Source organism: Bipolaris maydis, assembly GCF_028858645.1.
Source record: "Bipolaris maydis strain C4 unplaced genomic scaffold PSV08scaffold_9, whole genome shotgun sequence".
NCBI lineage: Eukaryota > Fungi > Ascomycota > Dothideomycetes > Pleosporales > Pleosporaceae > Bipolaris > Bipolaris maydis.
The window spans coordinates 1,189,002-1,210,507 of NW_027093865.1; the positions used below are offsets into that span (position 1 = coordinate 1,189,002).

At 51.9% G+C, this 21,506-nt stretch overlaps 10 protein-coding genes across 10 annotated transcripts; 7 read left to right on the forward strand and 3 right to left on the reverse strand.

Annotated features, from left to right (window-relative positions):
* Positions 1-100: 100 nt before the first annotated feature.
* On the reverse strand, positions 101-2,372 carry PSV08DRAFT_204963 (PCI domain-containing protein). The gene is made up of 6 exons (XM_014228475.2): positions 2,184-2,372; positions 1,975-2,133; positions 1,863-1,923; positions 1,415-1,810; positions 1,233-1,362; positions 101-1,203 (listed from the first exon to the last, which is right to left on the reverse strand). Exons 1-6 carry the CDS (start codon positions 2,225-2,227, stop codon positions 479-481), a joined length of 1,515 nt encoding a protein of 504 aa, XP_014083950.1. The 5' UTR covers positions 2,228-2,372; the 3' UTR covers positions 101-478.
* Positions 2,373-3,506: 1,134 nt separating this feature from the next.
* PSV08DRAFT_309565 (small GTPase superfamily) lies at positions 3,507-4,574 on the forward strand. The gene is made up of 8 exons (XM_014228476.2): positions 3,507-3,568; positions 3,654-3,704; positions 3,759-3,776; positions 3,831-3,847; positions 3,900-3,914; positions 3,968-4,089; positions 4,140-4,356; positions 4,407-4,574. The coding sequence occupies exons 1-8, from the start codon at positions 3,519-3,521 to the stop codon at positions 4,517-4,519; spliced, it is 603 nt and encodes a 200-aa protein (XP_014083951.1). The 5' UTR covers positions 3,507-3,518; the 3' UTR covers positions 4,520-4,574.
* Positions 4,575-5,040: 466 nt separating this feature from the next.
* On the reverse strand, positions 5,041-6,297 carry PSV08DRAFT_309576 (galactoside O-acetyltransferase). Its single transcript, XM_066092645.1, has 3 exons — positions 6,136-6,297; positions 5,745-5,923; positions 5,041-5,613 (listed from the first exon to the last, which is right to left on the reverse strand). The coding sequence occupies exons 1-3, from the start codon at positions 6,234-6,236 to the stop codon at positions 5,201-5,203; spliced, it is 693 nt and encodes a 230-aa protein (XP_065948929.1). The 5' UTR covers positions 6,237-6,297; the 3' UTR covers positions 5,041-5,200.
* Positions 6,298-7,353: 1,056 nt separating this feature from the next.
* PSV08DRAFT_309597 (40S ribosomal protein eS27) lies at positions 7,354-8,277 on the forward strand. The gene is made up of 4 exons (XM_014228478.2): positions 7,354-7,385; positions 7,551-7,588; positions 7,644-7,790; positions 7,850-8,277. The coding sequence occupies exons 1-4, from the start codon at positions 7,383-7,385 to the stop codon at positions 7,908-7,910; spliced, it is 249 nt and encodes an 82-aa protein (XP_014083953.1). The 5' UTR covers positions 7,354-7,382; the 3' UTR covers positions 7,911-8,277.
* Positions 7,836-8,312, forward strand: PSV08DRAFT_48213 (uncharacterized protein). The gene has a single exon (XM_066093977.1). The coding sequence runs from the start codon at positions 7,940-7,942 to the stop codon at positions 8,243-8,245; it is 306 nt and encodes a 101-aa protein (XP_065948930.1). The 5' UTR covers positions 7,836-7,939; the 3' UTR covers positions 8,246-8,312.
* An 874-nt stretch (positions 8,313-9,186) lies between these two features.
* Positions 9,187-10,790, forward strand: PSV08DRAFT_309601 (uncharacterized protein). Its single transcript, XM_014228479.2, has 2 exons — positions 9,187-9,875; positions 9,960-10,790. The coding sequence occupies exons 1-2, from the start codon at positions 9,480-9,482 to the stop codon at positions 10,758-10,760; spliced, it is 1,197 nt and encodes a 398-aa protein (XP_014083954.1). The 5' UTR covers positions 9,187-9,479; the 3' UTR covers positions 10,761-10,790.
* Positions 10,791-11,040: 250 nt separating this feature from the next.
* PSV08DRAFT_363385 (40S ribosomal protein uS4) lies at positions 11,041-11,995 on the reverse strand (the record flags this gene model as incomplete). The annotated part of the gene is made up of 4 exons (XM_014228480.1): positions 11,041-11,395; positions 11,451-11,684; positions 11,757-11,855; positions 11,931-11,995. 4 exons carry the CDS (start codon positions 11,993-11,995, stop codon positions 11,215-11,217), a joined length of 579 nt encoding a protein of 192 aa, XP_014083955.1. The 3' UTR covers positions 11,041-11,214.
* A 572-nt stretch (positions 11,996-12,567) lies between these two features.
* Positions 12,568-13,404, forward strand: PSV08DRAFT_309612 (60S ribosomal protein eL21). The gene is made up of 3 exons (XM_014228481.2): positions 12,568-12,618; positions 12,701-12,795; positions 12,860-13,404. The coding sequence occupies exons 1-3, from the start codon at positions 12,578-12,580 to the stop codon at positions 13,204-13,206; spliced, it is 483 nt and encodes a 160-aa protein (XP_014083956.1). The 5' UTR covers positions 12,568-12,577; the 3' UTR covers positions 13,207-13,404.
* A 3,796-nt stretch (positions 13,405-17,200) lies between these two features.
* PSV08DRAFT_392617 (uncharacterized protein) lies at positions 17,201-19,994 on the forward strand (the record flags this gene model as incomplete). The annotated part of the gene is made up of 5 exons (XM_014228482.2): positions 17,201-17,601; positions 17,659-18,626; positions 18,675-18,825; positions 18,879-19,290; positions 19,347-19,994. The coding sequence occupies 5 exons, from the start codon at positions 17,201-17,203 to the stop codon at positions 19,992-19,994; spliced, it is 2,580 nt and encodes an 859-aa protein (XP_014083957.2).
* A 407-nt stretch (positions 19,995-20,401) lies between these two features.
* PSV08DRAFT_363388 (acyl-CoA N-acyltransferase) lies at positions 20,402-21,102 on the forward strand (the record flags this gene model as incomplete). Its single annotated transcript, XM_014228483.1, has 2 exons — positions 20,402-20,631; positions 20,690-21,102. The coding sequence occupies exons 1-2, from the start codon at positions 20,463-20,465 to the stop codon at positions 21,100-21,102; spliced, it is 582 nt and encodes a 193-aa protein (XP_014083958.1). The 5' UTR covers positions 20,402-20,462.
* Between the last annotated feature and the right edge of the window lie 404 nt (positions 21,103-21,506).

A 21,506-nucleotide genomic window follows, 5' to 3' on the forward strand; every position in this document is an offset into this window, starting at 1 on the left:
CGCACTCAATCAAGCTTCCGTGTACTGCGTCACGCACAACCCACTCTCCACGGCGCACCCGTCTCTGGAGGATGCCGCCCTCGGCCACGCAACCAGGTCGCTGGAATGTTGCATTGACAAAACGAGGCCGTCATGCATCACCCTCACTACGCACAAAGTGGACCGGCGCTGCTGACCCATGGCTAATTAACTAGTACCCGCTGTGGCAGTTGCGTGACCAAGCCTGACCGACCTTCTCCGCCGTCCGACTGACCATGTTGAAACGCCTCTGCTGCTGCTGGTGGACGAACGCTCTAGTCCCGTGCTACCCCGTGGGCCAACCCTCGCCTGCTCCTCCGAGCATCCTCGTCCCATGTCTCAAGTCTTCTTCAGGTGAGGAACGCCCCCCTCACGGTAATGTACAACCCTCTGGACGCCCCCCGTGTCCCGGAAACCCAGTTGCGGGTCGTCTTGTGAAGCCTACGGCCGATAATGCAGGTCATCCTTTGCTCACAAGGCCTGCCTGGCGTCCTGGGCCCTTGCCCTTTGGTCGCCCTGACTTGGCTCCCATGGAGCTCTGGTTCCACCCCATACCTGGAGCCCCGCCAGGAGTGAACTGAGACCCACTCTCGTCAGACTTGAAGCCCTCGCCCTCGTTCAGCACCGTCTGCCACAGCACTCCAATGGCGCTGCTCCATTCCTTGATCGCCTGCACCCGATCCATGTCTGTGCTACTCTCAATCTCTACGGTTCCGTTCTGCTGGTTGATCTTGCCGCGTAACCGCTTGTCAACAATCAGGAACCCTACAATCTCCTGCACTTCTGACAGAGAAATCTTGAGCTGTTTCGAGATAAACGCTAGGGTAAACCGCGTATAGGGGGCAACCAGCTTCACAATCGCCTTGGTGCGCACATTGCGCGTCACTTCATCAATGTTCTCGGCAATAAAGGGATCCTGGAGCAAGTCACGGTTGTTTTGCAGAATCTTCTCGTATCCGTGAATGTCCTCCAGCTGATAAGCATTGACCAAGTCAGTCATGGTGGAGATGCGTGGATCATTCTGATACGGCTTGGTCTCCTGCGAGTCAAACGGATTGATATCCGAACCCGAGAGCATGGTGGCAAGAACCAGGTACTTTAGGACCTGGATGCGTTGAAGCGAGCCAGCCTCGTCGTAGTTCTTGAAACTCTCGAAGAAATCACTCTGTGCCCCCTTCCAGTTCTCTGTTGAGAGTTAGCGCCGGCTGCCTGACTTGTGTGGCATGCATGTGGGTGGTGCTTGCCTTCGCTCATGTGCATCTTGCCACCGCATTCGCGGATGATGCCCATAATCTTGGGATGTGGAACGGCTGACTTGACCTTGAGTGCTCGCTGGTAGAGAGCCTTTCCAAGAGTTAGAGGGCATGCACATGGAATCGCATTTGGGACGACTGACCTTTAGTCGCTTGTTGTTCCTGGTCTCAGCATACATAAGAATCTCAAGCGAATAGACCTCCAATGAGTATGTGCCTTTGCTTGGGTCGTCTGTGCCGTCTTCTCGCTGGCAGGCTTTGTGTAGCTCACGGAGCTTCTCGGTAAGCTGACGATAGTCCTTCCTGTCCAACCATAGCCGGGCGAGCTTGATGTTGGTCTTGAGCCACAGCCGCTCATTGTTGGTGCTCTGGAAGATGTCTAAGGTCAGGGCGTAGAAGTTCTCCATGCAGCGATAGGCGTCGGCGTCTTCAGCGGCTTTCTCTATAAAGTCGAGCATGTTGTTTATTGACTTCTCTGAGTAGTTGCGCGTCACAGCAGACTTGACGTAGGTGAGCAGCTCCTTGTAGTGTTCGACTGCCTGTCTGGCTGTTAGCTGTGGCGCTCTCGTTGTCGTGGGGGCATGTACGTGCCTTGTCATAGCGCGCCAGCTTGAACTCGAGCTTGATGGCCTGCTTCAGCCCTTTGAAGCCCCTTTATCTCCGTCAGCTCGTATCTATGCCGCCAGATGTGAGTGTCGCGTACCATTCCGACTTTTCCTGCTCCAGTGCAGGCATGCCCAGGAATTCGTCTATGGCCGCCTCGGGGTCGTCGGCCTTGAGCTGCTTTGCATTGTAGTACTTGTTTTCGATGTCGACGTCGCCACTCTCCTCGTCGTCGTCATCCTCGTATTCAAAGTCGTACCTCAGGGATTGGTCAGATGTGGAGCCAGTGTACAAACAAGCGCAACTTACTCCTCCTCGCCGGAGTCTTGCATGAAGTCGTCATCGTCCGACATGTTTGCGGGTTAGAGATGTGCAATGTACAATGCAGTTAGGACTGGGGGGTTGGCCGAGATATGAGATACTGGGCCCGAATTGCTCCGCTGGGATGTTTGTTGATATGTGGCTCAGCAGGGCTAACTGCGACTTGTTTGTCTGCGTGAGGCGGTGATGATGGTGGTGGTGGTGCCTGCGCGTTAGTAGAGCCGCCCCACTTGCGCGGGGCTAATAAGCTGAGCTCCCCAGGCCGCCATCCCAGCTGCACTTGACTGCGAGGACGGTCACGTGCCATTGCGGATTCGGAGCGAGTTGCTAGTGAAATATACGCATGTACACGTACATACGGACATGTGTACTACATGGCGCATAGTAGGTAATATACTATATCGGCACCACTCGATTGGTGCATGCACAGTCAGCACCGAGAAACCCAGTGCCTCCCCCAGCCGGCACTCGAGCTTGGGCATGGTGACATGTCTTGGGTGCAGCCCTACTGTTGAGCCCCAACAGTCCTGTGCCCGCACACAGCTCTGGACGCGTCAGGATGCAGGGACTCGGCGAGAGAGTCGACAAGACGGTAGTTGGTTCATGGCCCAAAGGGCGGTGGGATTGGCGTAGGCACTGGATTGGGCCGAGCATCGTGAGTCTGGTACGGCATCTGGTACCTCGACCTTCTTTTTTCGGACCGGCCTCACACGTGGAGTTCCCCGGACATTCGTATCCCAGATGCCCTATCAGCCACTCGCACTCGCTCTCTGCACCCATATCGCCCGCCTTGGTTCGCCCTCAGCGCCTCGGCCGTCATCCGAGCGCAATCATTCGACCCCCTCTGCACTCAGATCCTGCTCACTGCCACCATGCCCGCCCTTCTCCCGCTCTTCTCCCGCCAGGATTGGTGTGCTCACGGCTCTGCTAACTCCCTCATGGGTCGCCTTGACACCCGAGCGCTTGCTATCGAGGCTGTGAGGTGGTCGCGCGGGTGTGACCAGTGCTAATCACCCTTTTAGGTTTAACCCTTGCTACGAGGGTGCATCTTCAACTCCACTGCTCCATCCGCCCCATCGTTTGCCTCTCCACACACCAGCATCTGGATCCCTCACAACTTGACACAACCATCCCTGCCGCTCGCTGCTAAGAGCCCTGTCTGCCACGCCTAAATACTCTTCTTGCCGCCACCCTCGCCGCCCCAGCTGGCCACTCTTGCCCTTCATCCTCCGTTCCGATAACGCGCGCGCGCCGCGCCCTGCTGCTCCCTGAGCCCACAAAACCAATCCATCGCGGCCTCCTCCCCCCTTCTCGACTACCACCATGCCTTTGTGCGGCGGAACAAAATCGGTGCAGCGCAAGCTGGTACTTTTGTATGTCTGCCTGAGCTCGGCACGCCTGCTTGTCCAGGCCCTGGGTCCATGATGCGACAGGACTTGGCTAACCCACGTTTGACAGAGGTGATGGCGCATGCGGCAAGACCTCATTATTGAACGTTTTTACACGAGGGTACGTATGCCATTGTGCTCTTGTTGTATGTGTGCCTCGCTAATTCCTGCCTAGATATTTCCCAACAGTATAGTAAGTACCTTGCGCTTTTGGTGTTGGCGCCCAAGGCTGACCACGCCGCCTCAGCGAGCCCACGGTATTCGGTAAGAGCACTCATCACATCTCCCACACAACATCTGCTAACCATCATCGTAGAAAACTATGTGCATGGTTCGTGCGCCATACTCTCATTTCTGCCCAACTGAATTGACCCTGTCTTCTAGACATCTACATTGACAACACACACGTCGAGCTCAGCTTGTGGGACACCGCTGGACAAGAAGAATTCGACAGGCTACGATCGCTCAGCTATGACGATACGCATGCAATTATGCTCTGCTTCTCGGTACGGCTATCCAGCCATGTGTTTTCCAGACATTTGCTTACACGTGCCAGGTCGACTCCCCAGATTCGCTTGAGAACGTGGAGACAAAATGGGTTGGCGAAATAGCAGAGAACTGCCCGGGTGTCAAGCTTGTCCTTGTTGCGCTCAAGTGTGATCTACGCAAGAAAGAGGATGACGATGCCGATGAACAGCAGCCCGAAAAGCCATGCATCGACTACGATGAGGGTCTGCGCGTGGCAGAAAAGATTAAGGCTTTGCGATATCTTGGTATTTCAACGTCGTCCCGTAACTTTCAAAGTAAACTAACATGAATCCAGAATGCTCTGCTATGAAGAACAGGGGTGTTAACGAGGCTTTTACCGAAGCCGCTCGTGTAGCGCTTCAGGTCAAGACCAGCAAAGACAAGAGCGGAGGCTGCACCATCCTCTAGTTGATATCCTTTGCTCTATTACCCCGGTTGGACGCCTGAACAGATTCCGAACTCCAAACTCTTGGCCTCATCACCCGTCCCATCTTCTCGTTCAATCAAGGCGCACATCACCAAACTTTTCCCTTTCGCCATCTGTTGCCATTGCATCTTCCACCTCTTTCTTGACAGCTCATCGTCATTCCCATACAGTGCTTATTGGACAACTAGCACACGACGTGATCTTGGCTCAAGCCCACTTGGATAAGAAAGAAAGATGAGCTTGGTGCAAGCTGGCGGCCGCTTGCTCAGCAATTTTTCCATTTGTCACTGGAGAGGAAGTCTGCTTGACTTAGATCTCTTGCTTTTTTACCCTGTTTTTCAACACCCTTATTATTTTATTGTACATGTTCGCTACCAGCTTAGCTGCATCAGCGCCGGCCTTCTTTCTTTTTACTTTTTTCCTTAGTTTAGTCTTGTGTCGTCTGAAGATGGTGTGCACATACGCGCGCTCTTTGACAACGGCGAAAGCTCTCTGTCGCTTCTAGGCTGAAAACATGATTTTTTTGTATAGAGTGAAGGCATAGTCATGTTAGATGAGATACATCAAATAGCTTGCGCTCTCCACGTGTTCTTGATGGGACTATGCTGGCAACGATGCTGCAACCTTGCTAGTCCTAGGTTGCTTCCTATCCCCCCTATCTACTACGAGGAACCTATTACGTCCCCCTCCAGCCCCTCCACCTCCTTAACCTTCTTCACTACTTTTGCCGGCTGTCCCATGACCACCGAAAAATCCGGCACATCTTTCGTCACGACGCTCATGGCCGCCACCGTCACACCCCTCCCTATTGTCACACCCGGCAAAATCACCACGTTGCCTCCAATCCAGCAGTCATCCCCTACCACAACCGGTCGCCCGTACTCGATGTTATCGCGCCGACTCTGCACTTCTGTCTCGTGCGTAGCCGCGAAAATGGACACATTAGGACCGAACATGCAGCGCGCACCAATGGTAACGAGCGAGCAGTCCAGGATGGTAAGGTTGAAGTTTGCGAAGAAGCGGGGGCCTATGCTGATGTTGCATCCGTAATCAATGTTGAAAGGTGGTTCAATGACTATTATGACCATTTTTGTTTGTCAGAAAAAAAACTTGAACAGGTTTTTTTGTTGCTACAAGAGAGAAAAAGTAGCCATATGGTTTTTTTTTTTGCTTGGATATTATTAAGCTGGAAAAACGTTAACGTACAGACATCGTCGCCTAGATGGCCGATTACTTCTTTGAGCATTTTTGCGCGCTCGGCGGCGAGGACGTCGAAGCCGGTTGCGGGGTCGGTCGAGGGCGGGGGGAACCATGTGTTGTATTTGTGGGCGAAGGCACGGGCTTTGTAGCGAGCTGCGGTTAGATCGCGGCCCCAGGAGTCGTAGCTGTTTTTGTTGATATGAGCTTGGGTTGGTGTTGTTGTTGTGGTTGTTGGTCTGAGAAAAGGGAGTAGAAAAGTTGTTTATATGTATAAACATTTTTTGGTGAGATGCTGGAGGTGGAATGTGTGTGCTGAGAAATGTAATGTATGCGTTGTGTGTGTTCGTGGAATGTGAACATGTTGGCTGGAGAGTGAGAGAACATATAGTATACATACAGCATCCCTGATATCATCTTCTCATACTCTTCACCCCATGGGACATGGTTAAGCTTCTTCGCCTTTTCTATCTCTTGCATGTTCTTTTCTTGTGCTGCCATTTTTGCGTTTCTGAATAGTCCTTCTTAGAAGTGTACACTTTGTCGATTGGATTGCGAAATTGCCTCTTGAACAGTACATCAAGTCTTGAATAGTCGTTATTACTTATACAAGGTCATGCCCACAACTTCCCCGGAGTTCTCCTACGACAAGCACTCAAGACACGCTAAGTGGGGTAGAGGATAGATCCGGCCGGTCAGTTGGGGTAATATCTCGCACTTTAGCGTTCAGCCAGCTTCCTCCGAAGTTTTTCCTGTGGGCATGTGATTTATTCGGTGCCAAGAGAATGTATGCATCCGTTAGGTGGTTACACGGTTGCTGGCAAGTAAGGTGGGAGGCAACCTCACGTGTCACAGCTGCACACGGCACGACTTCTGGCCACTCACGATTGTACATGTACACTGACGTCCAGTAAGGCCTTGTCGGCCCGATGCCACTGAACCGCCACATGTTTTTTCTACGTAACAAACTGTGGCTTTTGATGCGTGAGAGCACTGGCACGGCTTGCAGTGTCAGACTGCGCCAATGCGGGCCCCTTCTCAGCCTTCTGCCACCGCTTTCATTTTATCGCCATAAATTTCCCATCTGCGTAGCTTCAGACAGCACCTGCCAAGTGGTCGAGTGTGAATGACGCTTGCATGTTGTTCCCGCAACATCTGTCACCCCTAGGCGCGGGGAAGTTCCGTCATCGAGGACAAGGAGTACCATACTACAGCTCGTGAGGGGCTCATGGAGGTAACTCTCCTCGCAAACCATTAGATTCCTACGTGTGATTATACTTGGGATGTTTATGAAACAGTCGGGCTGGCTACGCCGCTCTGCATTGACTCACTCTTTCCCTGCCTGAGCAAATACACCCCTCTCGCGCATTGCCGAAAGGCAAAACTGTTCAATTTTCAGTTCTGCTCACAAGTAGAGTACACACGCTGCCAATTGAAGCTTATGTTACTCGCCGCCGGTGAAAAGTGTTTGGTGCACGGACGCCAGTGTTAGCGCGTCGGCTAACCAGGCAAGGCCCGCCCACATTGGTTTTGCACACCCTCTCCTCCTCTACAAGCCGTCCGCGTCCTCGACTCTCGCGCCCAATCCATCGACTTCAAGCCACCGGCGATCAACAACCAGTCCAAGACTCTCCATAAACCGTCAATATGGTGAGTTTGACCCTGCGAAAGCACTGCGGAGCGTCTGCGAGGAGGTAGTGGGCAGGCACACGAGACTGCCAGGAGTTTGCCACATGCGTGCAATTCACACCCTCTGGCCTCGCAGCGCTGCACAGAAACAAAAAAGATGAGGAATTCCGGCTAACAATACGCCAGGTTCTCGCAGTTGACCTTCTCAACCCCTCCCCGGCCGCGTACGCATACATTTCCGCCTTGTCGACCTGGGCCAGCGACTAACAGCCGATCTAGTGAGGCCCGCAAGCACAAGCTCAAGACCCTCGTGCCCACCCCCCGCTCCTTCTTCATGGACGTCAAGTGCCCCGGATGCTTCACCATCACCACCGTCTTCTCGCACGCCAACACAGTCGTCGTCTGCCAGGGCTGCTCGCAGGTCCTGTAAGTTTTTTGGAAACAATTCGGTACATTGCGAAGGGCAAGGGCTAATGCATTCACAGGTGCCAGCCCACTGGTGGCAAGGCGCGGTTGACCGAGGGCTGCTCTTTCCGAAGGAAGTAAGCGACTCGTTGTAGTGACAGCGGGGATTGATGGGTTACGATGACGACTATCATGGCATAGGGTGTAGATCTCATTGGCGCCGCTCGGCTCGACCGCAGGATAGAAGAGGGATCTTTCGACTCGAGTCAATACAAAAGTCAACAAAAACGGGAGTTCCGGATATCTCAGCGCTCATGGACCACCCTTTTCCCTCGATTCTATTTCCTTTTTTGTTCGGCATGGTCTTTCAGCTTTCATGTACATGCATGTGGGAGGAGAGATGGCATCTCAGAGCCTTTGGATTAGTCGTCCAGGGTGAGGACCGGTTTGCAATCGAGGATACCTACGCATGCTAGCGGTCCCTTGTAAATCAAAGCGTCAAATCCTCACACTCGTTTCGCATCAATCGTACCAAGTGACTTTGTTGTTTATGAAATTGATGAAGCGTTTGTACTGCCTGCATGGCATGTGAAAGTATCTTTGATGGGGCTGTTTATTAATGTATGCCCAAACTCGACATAACGCCAAGAGTAAGCCAGCCACGTGATAGCCTCAACCTGAGCAAAAAAACTGGACCACCCTGCAAATAAAAAAAACATACGACAGCGGGTATTCGCCAGTGGTCACCCACCTGACTACTAATCCGCCGATTAACTGCTTAAGTACGGAAGATCGAACGGGTTTCCCTGGGCCAGAAATCTATGGACGTATGTGCTAGAAAAACAAAATTAAAAGTATCATATTCGTAAGATAGAATTGCCTGCGGACTTCACTGAAATCTGAGAAGGCCCACGTGACGTTATCGATATGCTCACGTGATAGTATCGATATCTCAAACCGAGCTTGGGACTCCCACACAGACAGAACATAGCTTCGTACTTCGTATACTTTTAAGTGATAGCAAGAATGTTTGGGCTAAATAAGTACAAATGCATACCCACACCCATCCTATGGTCTTATGTGCTAGAATGCTCGGCTTAGATCGTTTAAATTCGCGGGTAAGAATGAGTAAAGTGGTGGACTGGGCCTTGGTTGTTGATGCATGTACACAAGGTCAAAAAAGTAAAGATAGCCTTGGAAATCAATGTGAGTAAACAAGAAAAACATGGACAAGTCTATTAGCAAGCCACATCTTGTGAACTAATTTGATGGACATTTTCGTGTTCATGGTGGTGAGCAGCCACCTTATACCTAGAACAGAAGGACCTCACCCTGGGCCGCACAATTCGACTTTTAAGTGGGGAAACCTAGTCGAGACCCCATTCCAACCCAGACACATGACGGGCAGAACGCCGACCTCCGCTTCTACTGTAAAATACTTATAACAGTCGTTGACCTTGCGCCGCCGGTAATCGATTCGCACTCGGGACATTTTCGCGTGCTTGGATTAGCGTGAACGAGCCCCTTGATCGCATCCACGACTCGCGGACAAAAGCCACCCCGCGTCATCGTCACCCAATACGCATCGCCCGCACCGCCGGCTAGCTACTCCGTATCTCGAGCTGGGCTAATCCGGAAAATCAAATCATATCAAATCATCGTTTGGAAAGTGGGAAAACCAATAAACAGGCCTACCCCTGGATACCAACCATGTCTGCTGCCACACAACCTTCAGACGCAGCGGGAGCTGCAACCGCGACAGACCCCCACCCGATTCCCCTCACAGAATCCGAAGTGCTGATCCGTGGATTCCTGGCCGCTAACCCGGATCTCGACAACGACAATCAATCGCCGATTGAGATCATGACGGATCGTTATACGAATCCGGAGTGGCAGGCGCAGATTGATGAGACAATCCGGCACGTGCTGAAGGAGGTGGAGAGCGGGGAGCGTGCAAACAAGGTTTACGAAGGACCAAGGATGCGGAACGGAGAAGAGGCGTTGAAGCAACTGGCCAAAACGATCGACCACACCGTATTGAAGCTGGATGCTACGAGTTCGGTTGTAGACGGCTTGTGTAGTGAGGCAAGGACCGAAGGGTTCAAGGTACGTTTGTCTCTTCCATAACATCCGGCGATCGCGCTATGCAACAACATATTCAAGATAGTTTGACTAACAAGTGATTAACAGTCTGTATGCGTCCGTCTAAACTGGGTGCAGCGCTGTGTAAAGAATCTCAAAGGCACGGACGTTCTCGTCGCCTGCGTCGTCGGTTTCCACGAGGGAACCCAAGACACATACTCAAAATGCCGTGAAGCACGTGCAGCTGTTGCAGCCGGCGCAGCAGAACTCGACGTTGTGCTCAACCACTCGCTGCTCACAAAGCACAACCGCCCAGAGACTTTGACTCGCACCTCCAGAGATTCCGCCATTGACAGCATCACGGCTGCCAACACAGCCAAGAATGCTGGTGCCAGCCGCAACAACTCTACCGCTACAGGCCAAGAAGAGATTCCAGACTATAGCGCCATATACAGAGAACTAGCTACCATTCGTTCGCTCTGCCCCGAGACAACGCTCAAACTCATCCTCGAAACCTCGCAGCTGACAATTACCCAAATCCTTGCGGCCTCGCACCTCGCTGCTGCCGCGTCATTTGACTTCATCAAGACATCAACAGGCTTTAACGGACCGGGCGCCACACTACCTCACGTTCAGCTCATGGTAGGCGCTGCAGAGTATCTTGCCGCAAAGGGTGTGAGCAGGCGGAAGATGGAGGTCAAGGCCAGTGGCGGCGTGAGGGAACTCGATACTGCTGTCAAGATGCTCGAGGCTGGCGCTACGAGACTGGGTACCAGCAGTGGGCTCTGGATCATGCAGGAGGCGAGAGCAAAGGTGGGCCAGGAGAAGGTGGCTGCAGGGCTGGCGGCGACTGAGAATAGGAGACCGAGCCCGGTTACGAGGCTGTATACTGATGATTCGTCGTATTAGAAGTGTAAATGTGTACCCAGGATACAATGCATTCGCTTTTGTGTTCAAACTATATTTACCTGTTGCAAGATCACCAAAGACATGAAAGTGTGCATGTCTCCAACCGACAGCATTGAATTTCAAGTTCTTGTATGTGGTATAATCATCCGCAGGAACTCGGGTACAAATATTGTTTCTAGAAAAACTCCTACACTACCCAAACATGACATCTAAGCATACTCTGATCAAGTCTGAACCAAACGGCATACACATCACAATCAGCATAAGTGAACAGACACAGACAATGGCAATTGAAGATTTTTGGGCAGAGACTACAGAATTTGTATGTAGATCTTCTACCAGCCGTGACCCACAAGGGATATAGTGCATTCCAGGACAGAGAAACCTGTCAGAGAGATTCATCCCGTCATGCCCAACGCCGATCATCCATGAATCATTCTTTTTGGCGTAACGTTTACTCCTCGTCCTCCTCGCCGGCATCGTCGTCACCACCCTTCTCGGCGGCCTTGGCCTTCTTCCTCCTGACACGGCCAGGGCGGCCGCCACCGAATGGCGAGGTCAGAGCAAAGTCAATGTGCTTCTGGGAGTCGAGGCGGACCATGAAGGAGGGGACGTTGACGATCTGCTTTCCGACACTGTGGCTTTTGTTAGTCGCGTGCTTTCTTTCAGAGGGCGTCCACAAAGACATACCGGATGTGGCGCTGGCGGATGAGAACACGAGCGTGGTGGATAGACTTGGCGAGACCGAGCTTGTAGACGCAGGTCTGGAGACGGCGCTCCAAGAAGTCCTCAATCTTGAGGGCCAAGACGTAATCGAGCTTCATGCGGGACTCGTCGAGGACACCGACACGGACGAGACGGCGAATGAGGGCGTTACCCTCGAAGAGGCGCTTGGGGTCCTTCTCGTCGAGAGTAAGAAGCGAACTGCAAAATGTTAGCGCTTGTCGCTTCTCGAAATTTCGCATTGCGCAGCGAGTGTGCAATTGAGTAACTCACCGAGCGGCACGACGGATCTTGGACAGAGTCAACTGGACTCGCCAGACCTCGCGCTTGTTGCGGAGACCATACTCGCCGACGAGCTTCAGCTCAGTATCCCTAACCAATAATTAACCAGTGTCCCAGACATAAGCGGAGCACGCTCTCGCTCAGTGGCCATGGGGAATCACATACAGACGAGCGGACTCGAAAGGACGACGGGGGACGCTGTACGTCTTGGAGTAGGAGCGGGGCGCCATTGTGGTTGTCGATGGAGGAGAGAAGTCGTGGGTTGCGTTGCGAGCGAACGTGAATTTCGAAGTACGCCAAGGTGGGCAGTGGGCGCACGGACGTTTCCCTTTCGCTTCGGAGTTAGCACTCAAGGTGCCACTTTCACCAATGTACGTTTGTACATGTTTAATTTGACATGACTATGATATGTTATGGTCAATGGTGATGAAATCAATGCATGTGTGTATTAACAGGATTTGATTTGATTTTCCAAGGGTGCACAATAATTGACAAGCCTCGCCATGTTGGCCATGGACGATGGAAATCAGTCATTCAAAACAAACTGGACTCCGCCAACTATTCAACATGCGATGAATTCCCTGTAAGCTTTGATTCATAGAGCAAAATTTAATTCTTGATCAATATACATCCCTCACTTCTTCCACGTACATGTCCAACATTGGTGTCGATGGTCGGCAGGGAAGGCTAGCGATGTGCACGGACGCTTGGCATTTGCGGCAACCGCTTCCCACACAGGCTTGCAAAAATACAATCGTTGAACTTTCGAACCTCAGCTTGCCGCACACACAACCACCCCCAACACAAACACAATGGGTCACGCAGCCGGTCTTCGCGCGGGTACGCGCTATGCGTACGTTTTATCCCGAAAAATAGATGTAGTCGCAGTGCGATAGCGACGACGACAACAAAGACGTGGACTAACGATGGGTTAGATTCTCGAGGGACTTCAAGAAGAAGGGTATGATCCCTCTCTCGACCTACCTCAAGCAGTACAAGGTCGGTGATATCGTCGATGTCGTAGCCAACGGTACGAAGCCCCCCTGAAACCCAGCGAGAGCAATTGGAGGCGGAGGACTTATGAATTTGCGCAGGTGCGGTCCAGAAGGGTATGCCCTACAAGGTCTACCACGGCAAGACTGGTATCGTCTACAACGTCACCAAGTCGGCGGTCGGTGTCATCCTCCAGAAGCAGGTCGGCAACCGATACATGGAGAAGCGCATCAACGTCCGCATCGAGCACGTCCGCCACTCACGCTCACGAGAGGACTTCCTTAAGCGCGTCAAGCTCAACTTCGCCAAGCAACAAAAGGCCAAGGAGACTGGCGAGCCCCAGCAGATGAAGCGCCAGCCCGCCATGCCCCGCGGCGAGCGCGTCGTCAGCCTCAAGGACAACAAGCCAGAGAACATCACACCCGTACCTTACGAGACCTACATCTAAACGTTGCAGAGGTGGTTCGGATTTGTGGGCTGGCAACATGGGACACGGATTGTCAACGGCGTGGTTTCTCGGACTTTTCGATTATTCTCTCTTCTGCACTTTCATACGCATGGAAAGCGACGATATCACGATGCAGATATAGTGGTGTGCCAACATGGCTTTGAGTGACCCCTCACGCCAATAGACATCATCCTCCAATCCCAGTTCCAGTCCTTGACGTGTGTTGCATTTCTAATGTCTTTTGAAGTGCGTTTGCCGTTATCGAGTTATGAATACCCTCTAGTAACTACTTGTTCTTGTCAAATTCATGTGCGCTTGGGCCGCATGATCGTCTCCCAACAGCGTCCCACTCTGTGTTCTCAATGACCATAGCAATGATGACGATGGTCTTGATACTCGAGTCGTGCTTGTGACAGAAAAGGAAAACATGCCCGGCCCTGTGTCTCCTCAACTTTGTTCTACGCCTCGCCTAATTTGGCCGAACAACCTGACGGGAGGCATACAACAACAGACAACCGCCTTCGACGAAACGATTAAAGTGACATACTTATGCTATGTATGTGGGTTAGAGAACCTTGCAACTTTTCTTTTTGTTGCTTCTGAACTATCTCAGTGCTCTAGTAATGTCTAAACGCTTATTCTCCTAGTGCTTACTCCAACTTACTGAATTCAGAGATATAGTTGTATAAAAAGGGTTGTTCACGTCAGCACTTTGACGTTGGCAAAAGTTTTTCCATATTGGGCGAGTTTGTCAGTTTCAGTCTTCACCTGGTCTTTCCTAGGTCATGTAGACACTTTTACTCGCTCTCGCAGCGTCACAACCTGAAGAGCTTCCCCACTACGCGACCCGCGTGGTATCAAACGGTGGCAGGCGACACTGGGGATGTGCTAATATGTCCCAACTGCCCCGCGTCAAACAACGTCTCTTGAACCTCGAATCCAGATTGGCGGTCCACACGATGCCCGACGCTTCTGATTTCTCTTTTCAACAGCAATCCTACTCTGGCGTCTTGTTGTTCGCACAGACTGCTCACCACAGCCGACCTCGGTTCCACTGTGATTCTGTGTCCGTGCCTTTGCTTCTCAGCTCCACTCTCGACACTGTTTGATTGTGGGAAAATCTGACAAGCAAGTCTCATTCTGTGAAGGATTTAGAGTTTTCAATAGTGCCAGAGCGGGTGGACGCATAAATTGTGTATGTTCATGCGTACTGACATGTACTGTCGCTTCTGCCTGCAAGACAGATACTTGCTCGCGGTAGCCACCTGCGCATAGGGCGGTCAAAAGAAGAAGAGGGCACATGGTTGGTCTGGCTGCGACTTGGACAGGAATGTCGTGCTGCAGGGGGGGTTTTACACTTTGAGAATCGGCACATGGGCGAGCGGGTGTTTGTCCAGAGCTGGTGAGGTTGCTCCGCAATTGAATGACTACTCGGAATTTTGAGCCGGGGTGGCGCATGCGACTTCATGTGGGGTGCAATGCTTGTTGTCGAGCAGATGTAGGCTGCCTAACTTGATGTGAATATTCTCTGGGAAGCTGGCGCGATTGTGACAAGTATCTTCGGTGTTCTTGCTCGTTCCGACAGGAGAAATGAGTCTTAGGTGCCGAGAGAAGCCGGCATGTATGGCTGCAATGCCGACCGCATTCGTATTGCGCTGACGACGATTCATCTATGTACGTATGCAAGGTAACTTTTGCTTTCTTTTTCCATTAAGAATTACTCCGGTGGAACCGTCGAAATTTCTTCATGTGAAGCGTTATACCGGATAGGCGCATTTTGATAATCTCAAGGCCGGTTTTATTTCGGGTCTGTTGGGCAAACCCGAAGATCACTATTTCTTGTGCAGGCATGTCCTTATGACAACAGAGCGACGATGAAGAGAAAAGTGTTGATCATCGACTCCACGATTAGGTGGGTCCCTGGTTTGTCGAGATGTTCTCTTGCATGTGCCTAAAAGGGGAAGGGTCCAGACACGGCTGGAACCCCAGTGGCCAAATCCTACTCCACGGCTTGGGCTTGGAACTGAACTTTGTCGGTTACGACCGCTGTGGATACAGGATAGTAGCGTCAATGACGTGAGGTGTTCAGCCGTCGAGCTATTCGTATGACCATGATGGTCGTCGCGGGCATCTAGGCCCTGTGGTGGTCTGATTGGCTGGGTGGTGTTCCGAGATTGTCTAGCCGTGATTGATATCTTCAGGATAGATGCAAGGTCTGGCCTGACCTGGACTAGCTATGCTACACGGCGGTGGCGGCGGAGGTGGCGAGGGGGGAATCTGTTCCGTCAGCAAAGTTGCAGTTCGTGATTTGACTTTTGCCAACCAGCAGCGTGGTGATGGTTGGTGCTAGGCCGTGGTGGCCGGCTGAATTCGACGCCGGGCGTGCAGTACGAGGTAGCCGTCCACGTGCTACATACGTAAGGCAACCGCAAATCGCGGACCGCACACTGTGGTGGCAGCAAGGCAAACCACCACTGCCACCTTCCTCGACTCGGGCAGCAACGCAGAAAAAGAAACCATCTCGTCAGCATCGGAAAATAGTGCCCTGCATCTCGGCATCGCAAGCCCTTTTCGCAGCTATCTACGCCCCCACAGCCCTACCCAGATGTCTCTACGTCATGTATACCAACGGTGTTGACTCGGCTGCAGTAGTGCAGCTGAACCAAACCTACCATCTGGCCGCTGCTGCACTGCGCAACACCAGTGCATGCTGGGTCGTCCGTGCCCCTGGTCCCCCTGATACCAGTCATGCCCTTTTTACTTGCTTCTACAAGGGGGATCTTCGAGCCTGTTAGAGTCCCGAGTAATGCACATGCATTCGGGTAGAGTGTTGCCGAGTTAGATGAACCAGTTTAACAGCGTTGCCAATGGATGACAGACTTCAGGATACGAATGCGACTTCGTGAGCCATCAATTGCCACGGCGTCAGCGAAGCGCTAAACAGACGGGTTCTCCAAGTCTTTCTGGGAGTGGAGTAAAGGTTTTAGCCGACCTGGAGCCTCTACCTGTTCCCCTAGCGCAGAAGCATTCACCGGCGACATTGACAGTTGGCACGGAATGGCACCGCACGAGGTCCACACGCACATACCCCGGTCGTTGGCCTAGAGGAGCAATTCGGCCAGTGCAGTTAATATTTGAACTTGCACATCTCCACCGCTCCCAGCTAGGCCGGAATGCCTGCCGTCTTTCACGATGCTCAGAGACGTCTAGGGCTACGACATGTGTACACACCGCATCAGTGTCACGCACAATCGCACATGTCATCCAGGTCCAAGAGGATCGCGATCAGGGCGCGTCTGCTATGTCCCGTTGAGCGCGGCAGCCTACGAGCGGGATTTGCAAGTGATCGACAGGGAAAACGAGGCGTGCTGCTAGCTGCGCGCGACATGCAGTCTGAGTTTGATGTAAAAGTTCACCTCTATTTGACCAGCTGTTCCAACGGTCCGGATCTGCCAACGTGTTTGCAATACAATGAACGGTCTGAAGAACAACTCACCGTCTCGCTAGAAACTTCGGCTCCCCATGCCGCTGATTGGTAGAATGCCTAGCTTCTCGCAACCCCTGCTTTATTGCTCGGCAGTATTTGACCTCCTCGATGACAATGAATTCTTTGACTTTCCCCAGCAAAAGGTCCATTTGCTGGGACTGCACCGCGAGGAGGGTGCCTTGCATTAGCCCACGCTACCTGGCCACGCGGCATCCATCACTTTGAACGATAGTCTACCAATCTTGACCAATCTTTGCTGCATTCGAAGGGTACGTCGGCGGGTCCAGTCCCTGCCAGCACGAGACTAGTTGCCCCGTTGTCTCAAGTCCAAGGGCCCACCCGACGTGTCAGTCTACCTGGTATGTTTACATTACATAGACCCTCCTCTCGTCATGGGTGTGCACCTCTTTCTGCACTGCACGCCCAGCTCTCGATCTGCAGGTCTCAAAAGTTGGCACTTTTCCATTTTCAAAGCTACTGGGCCGCTGCAACCCCTTCGCCATCGCGATGCCCGTGTTCAAGAACAAGATCCGATCTGCGCACGGAATGTTCTCCCAAAAGAGATCCTCTGACGCTTCCAGGACCTCAGCCTCAACACCCACTTCTGCCCGAAAAGGGAGTCCTAGCGAGCTGGCCCCAGCTTATGTCGATAGCGTCATGGCACCCGACGCGGACGCGCTGACCAAGGCCGACGATGGTGGCGGTGCCTTTAATGAACCGCTGGTCCTAGACTTTGCAACCATGCAAGATGGCGCTGAGCCTAACAGAACGAGTGCCCCTCTTTCACCCGTTATTAGCTTGGTCGATCACGGGCATCGAGGAAGTTGGCACTCGGACGATGATGACTTTGCTCCGGCACCACAAGTAGAGTTTGCAAGACGCGAAATTCATATTCCCTTTCGAACCAGGTACGCTCCCTCCCTGTATCCCATTTTTCCTTTTCCTTCTTGCTTATGATTGAATAGTTCGAGCACTCCCCAAGCCCAACAACATCGCGTTGAGCTGCAAAGACGATTGAGTCAAGAACCAACTTCACCCATCTGGCCTTCGACTCCAGAAAGGAACCGGTCGCGTGCTCATAGCTATTCACGTACGCCAGCAGCTACTCCAAAGCGTTCACAGACGCCAAAGAACCCTCAAACACCTAGGAATCCCCAAACACCCGGAAACCCTCAAACACCGGGCAATCCTCAAACGCCTGGCACTAATCGATTGTCTGGATACTTTCCAACACCCCAAGCAATGGATTCTGAGCCACCAAAGATGCGAAGTTCAGTCGATTCGGTAATCTCGTGTGAGTCTGCAGCACCTTCTTTTACGACGCAGCAGCTTGGACCGTTGCAGCAAAAGGGTGGGACGCTGGATGAAGGCGACAGACTTTCTCCCTTGATGGAAGATGACCCGCATTCCTTTGATCTGGTTTCCGCACCAGTGGAAAGTGGACGACCCATCTTCTCACTCGAGACCAGATCCGACCAGCTGTTCTCGAAAGAGCATTTGGAGGCCATCTTCGCCGACACTTCATCCTTGCTTCGATTTACGTCATTCCTTAGCGCCTATCGACCCAAATCAGTCCCTACATTGGTGTACTACCTGGATGCACTGAAAGCGCTACGAGCTATCAATTATGCAAATGCTGTCGCTGAAGCGCTAGAACCCATCAATGGCTTGGGTTTTACCGAGACTGGGGCGCGAACCACTGTCAACGCAAGTCTCGAGGAAAAGGCCAATCAGGCCTTTGATATTCTAGTTCGTGACGATTTACCAGCATTCATCACGCATGTCTTCGCTCAAGTCGCAAGCTCGAGTATCGCGAAGAGAGTTACTGGCAACCTTCCACCAATGCTGCGTGAAGCGAGTGAAGGGTTAGCAGAGGTTTTTTGCCTGACAGACCCTTCGAGGGCTGACAACCCAATCATATTTGCGTCTGAAGGTCCGTGTATCTGGCATGTAAACATGGGCGCTACTAACTGAAGATTAGAATTCCATCGCACAACCCAATATGGCGTAAACTACGCTATTGGCCGCAACTGTCGGTTCCTGCAAGGCCCCAAAACCAACCGTAACAGCGTGGCCCGTTTCGGAGCAGCCGTTCGTGAAGGCAAAGATCACAGTGAAGTCTTTTTGAACTAGTAAGTAGCGCTTGCCGTTTGGATCTGACTGGCTTTTGACTAAAAGTAATCAGTCGTCGTGACGGGTCTCCGTTTATGAACCTTTTGATGACAGCGCCTTTGTGTGATTCACGCGGAACCGTACGTTATTTTATCGGCGCGCAAATCGACGTGACTGGTCTTGTGAAAGAAGGCACCGAACTCGATGCGTTCCGCCGCATGGTTGACCAGGAAGAAGGCGTCATCGAAAAGGACGAGCCTAAAGACGAGTTCCAGGCATTGTGTGAGATGTTCAACAACACCGAGCTGGACACGACACGCAGATTTGGCGGCAACATGCACAGGGAGCATTTGGAGGAAAAGGATGACGCCACTATGCAGCACAAGCCTAGAGTGCTCATCCAAGATCGATCGAATTTTGATCTTGATGGGCCAGAGAAGTCAGTCCCTTCACCTGATGGCCGCCTTAGTGGTCCGTACAAACATGTAAGTTTAACATGGTCTCTTGCAAGTGATTTTGGGAAGTCTAACAGACGAATCAGTACCTTATCGTTCGCCCTGCGCCGTCTCTACGCATTCTCTTTACATCTCCTTCACTTCGCGTCCCCGGAATACTTCAGTCTCGTTTCCTTGACCGGATTGGTGGCAGTAACCGTGTTCGTGCTTCCCTCGGTGGCGCGCTCGCAGATGGCTCGCGCGGCGTCACTGCGAAGATCCGCTGGTTACCGCACCCAGTCGAGGATCTGGAAGATGCAACGGATGAGGGCCGACCTCGCTGGATCCACTGCACTCCACTCCTCGGCCAGAATGGATCTGTAGGTGTGTGGATGGTAGTGCTTGTCGACGAGAAGGACCAGGCGTATTCAAATCGTCGTTTCCGTCAGGCACCGCCAATCCCCTCGGACATTCGTAACAATTCCCTTGCTGCTACTACGCAACCACGCGCCAATACACGACTCAGCGACTATTCCGAAGAAAACATCTACCCCTCCCGTGTAGGTTCACCTTTTGGAAATGGTCGTGCCAACGGTGTAGCTCGTGTTTCTGCTGTGGATAACCTACGTGGACCAGCAAGCCCTCACAGAGCGCAAAGCCCACTGAGTTATGAGCAGCGTGCAATGCGCTCAGGAGCATCATCTGTCAAAGACTACGCTAATGGCGCGGCTAGTGTTGACTCGTTCCGCATCTAATGGGGCTGATTTTATCATTTTTCAAAGGAAATCATAGCAACACAGATCGCATTTTCTAGCGCACGCTAGAAACAACAGCAAAAAGAGATGGAATTGATAAAATTGAATTTGGAATACGCATAGGAAACGGGGGGATACTTGAATTTGCATTGGGCGCGCATAGGAGGTATTGAATGTTTTGGAAGCTATTTACGAGAGTGTTGTTATTAATCTGCTGGATACCCTTTTTTCCTTTCTAGAATAATTTGAGCGTTCAGTTGACGAATTATTTCCTTGCATGTCTACGTTCACCAGTGTTTTGTTTTATATGCTTCGAGGTGCTGCGCGAAGCATGCAAGGGATGGATGCGTGCATGTATGCAGTCTACTTAAGCGAGGCTTCCCCGCGGGAGTGCCGTTTGTCCCTCCAAACAATCCGTCGTATCTCTCACTTCCCCACCTACTCACCACATTCATCTAGTACAGCACAATGTCAACTATACGGCCAATGCGGCCAGACGACTTGCTGCGCATATCTTCAACGAATCTCGATCACCTGACCGAAACATATAACATTGGTTTTTACCTCGAGTACCTGACCAGATGGCCCGAGTTGTGTCAGATTATCGAAGGCACGGATGGCCAAATTGAAGGGTATAGTACGTTTTACGAATTCCAACATGCATACGGGTAGATATTGACAAAGAAATCAAATAGTCCTAGGCAAACTCGAATCGTCGCCATTTGCACCCCCCATAAGTCCCTACAAGCCCTCGACCACGGGCGTCGAATACCCCAATTATCTACCATGGCATGGCCACATCACCGCCCTGACTGTCGCCCCAAGCGCCCGACGCCTTGGCCACGCAACTGCCCTCTCGTCTGCGCTCGAGCGCTCCTCGGACGCCGCTGATGCATGGTTTGTCGATTTGTTTGTGCGCGCGTCGAATGAAATTGCAAAAGAACTGTATCGCAAGATGGGTTATAGTGTTTATCGTGTGGTCAAGGCGTACTACAATGATGGCGAGGATGCACTGGATATGCGCAAGAGTTGTAGTCGGGATAAGAATAGGGAGTGTGTGAGGACTGATGGTGAAAAGTGGGAGGTTGAAGCTGATGATGTGTGGTGAGGTGATGCATGCTTTCGTTAAGAAAATTCAAGGACAAAGGACGGACACGAGGAAAGCGGGATATGGGCTTGGAAAAGATGAGGCATTGATACCCAGATTGGACGAGGGACTTGAAGATGTCCGTGGACTGGCAATTATATGGACGTGGGAGCTCCATGGCGAATATCGCTATTAATGATGTCTAGCAGTTACTGATAGAAGACAGGATGATGAAATGAAAATGATTGACGAGCCAATGGTCTGTGCGTCGACTTTGGTTGTATGTGCAACGATATTAATTGGGCCTTAGAGTCGGAATTATGCATCTTGTACAGTGAAGTACTAGATGAGACAAAAGTAGTGAGAGCATAAGGCAGAAACGTTTTAGGCAGGTCTGTGAGTAGGTAAGAGGCTTGCTGTGTAGT

Excerpts from the sequence above, each read along its gene's own strand:
- PSV08DRAFT_309612 (XM_014228481.2), top strand. The coding sequence starts at position 12,578 with ATGGGTCACGCAGCCGGTCTTCGCGCGGGTACGCGCTATGC. Across the intron at positions 12,619-12,700 it reads CGCGCGGGTACGCGCTATGC|ATTCTCGAGGGACTTCAAGA; the intron begins GTACGTTTTATC and ends ACGATGGGTTAG. Across the intron at positions 12,796-12,859 it reads CGTCGATGTCGTAGCCAACG|GTGCGGTCCAGAAGGGTATG; the intron begins GTACGAAGCCCC and ends GAATTTGCGCAG.
- PSV08DRAFT_48213 (XM_066093977.1), top strand. The coding sequence starts at position 7,940 with ATGGGTTACGATGACGACTATCATGGCATAGGGTGTAGATCTCATTGG.
- PSV08DRAFT_309565 (XM_014228476.2), top strand. The coding sequence starts at position 3,519 with ATGCCTTTGTGCGGCGGAACAAAATCGGTGCAGCGCAAGCTGGTACTT. Across the intron at positions 3,569-3,653 it reads CAGCGCAAGCTGGTACTTTT|AGGTGATGGCGCATGCGGCA; the intron begins GTATGTCTGCCT and ends CACGTTTGACAG. Across the intron at positions 4,357-4,406 it reads TAAGGCTTTGCGATATCTTG|AATGCTCTGCTATGAAGAAC; the intron begins GTATTTCAACGT and ends ACATGAATCCAG.
- PSV08DRAFT_204963 (XM_014228475.2), bottom strand. The coding sequence starts at position 2,227 with ATGTCGGACGATGACGACTTCATGCAAGACTCCGGCGAGGAGGA. Across the intron at positions 2,134-2,183 it reads CAAGACTCCGGCGAGGAGGA|GTACGACTTTGAATACGAGG; the intron begins GTAAGTTGCGCT and ends CCAATCCCTGAG. Across the intron at positions 1,811-1,862 it reads AGCTGGCGCGCTATGACAAG|GCAGTCGAACACTACAAGGA; the intron begins GCACGTACATGC and ends ACAGCCAGACAG.
- PSV08DRAFT_309597 (XM_014228478.2), top strand. Across the intron at positions 7,589-7,643 it reads CTCAACCCCTCCCCGGCCGC|TGAGGCCCGCAAGCACAAGC; the intron begins GTACGCATACAT and ends CAGCCGATCTAG. Across the intron at positions 7,791-7,849 it reads CAGGGCTGCTCGCAGGTCCT|GTGCCAGCCCACTGGTGGCA; the intron begins GTAAGTTTTTTG and ends ATGCATTCACAG.
- PSV08DRAFT_309601 (XM_014228479.2), top strand. The coding sequence starts at position 9,480 with ATGTCTGCTGCCACACAACCTTCAGACGCAGCGGGAGCTGCAACCGCG. Across the intron at positions 9,876-9,959 it reads CAAGGACCGAAGGGTTCAAG|TCTGTATGCGTCCGTCTAAA; the intron begins GTACGTTTGTCT and ends AGTGATTAACAG.
- PSV08DRAFT_309576 (XM_066092645.1), bottom strand. The coding sequence starts at position 6,236 with ATGGCAGCACAAGAAAAGAACATGCAAGAGATAGAAAAGGCGAAGAAG. Across the intron at positions 5,924-6,135 it reads AAGATGATATCAGGGATGCT|CTACGACTCCTGGGGCCGCG; the intron begins GTATGTATACTA and ends CAACAAAAACAG. Across the intron at positions 5,614-5,744 it reads CCATCTAGGCGACGATGTCT|TCATTGAACCACCTTTCAAC; the intron begins GTACGTTAACGT and ends TGGTCATAATAG.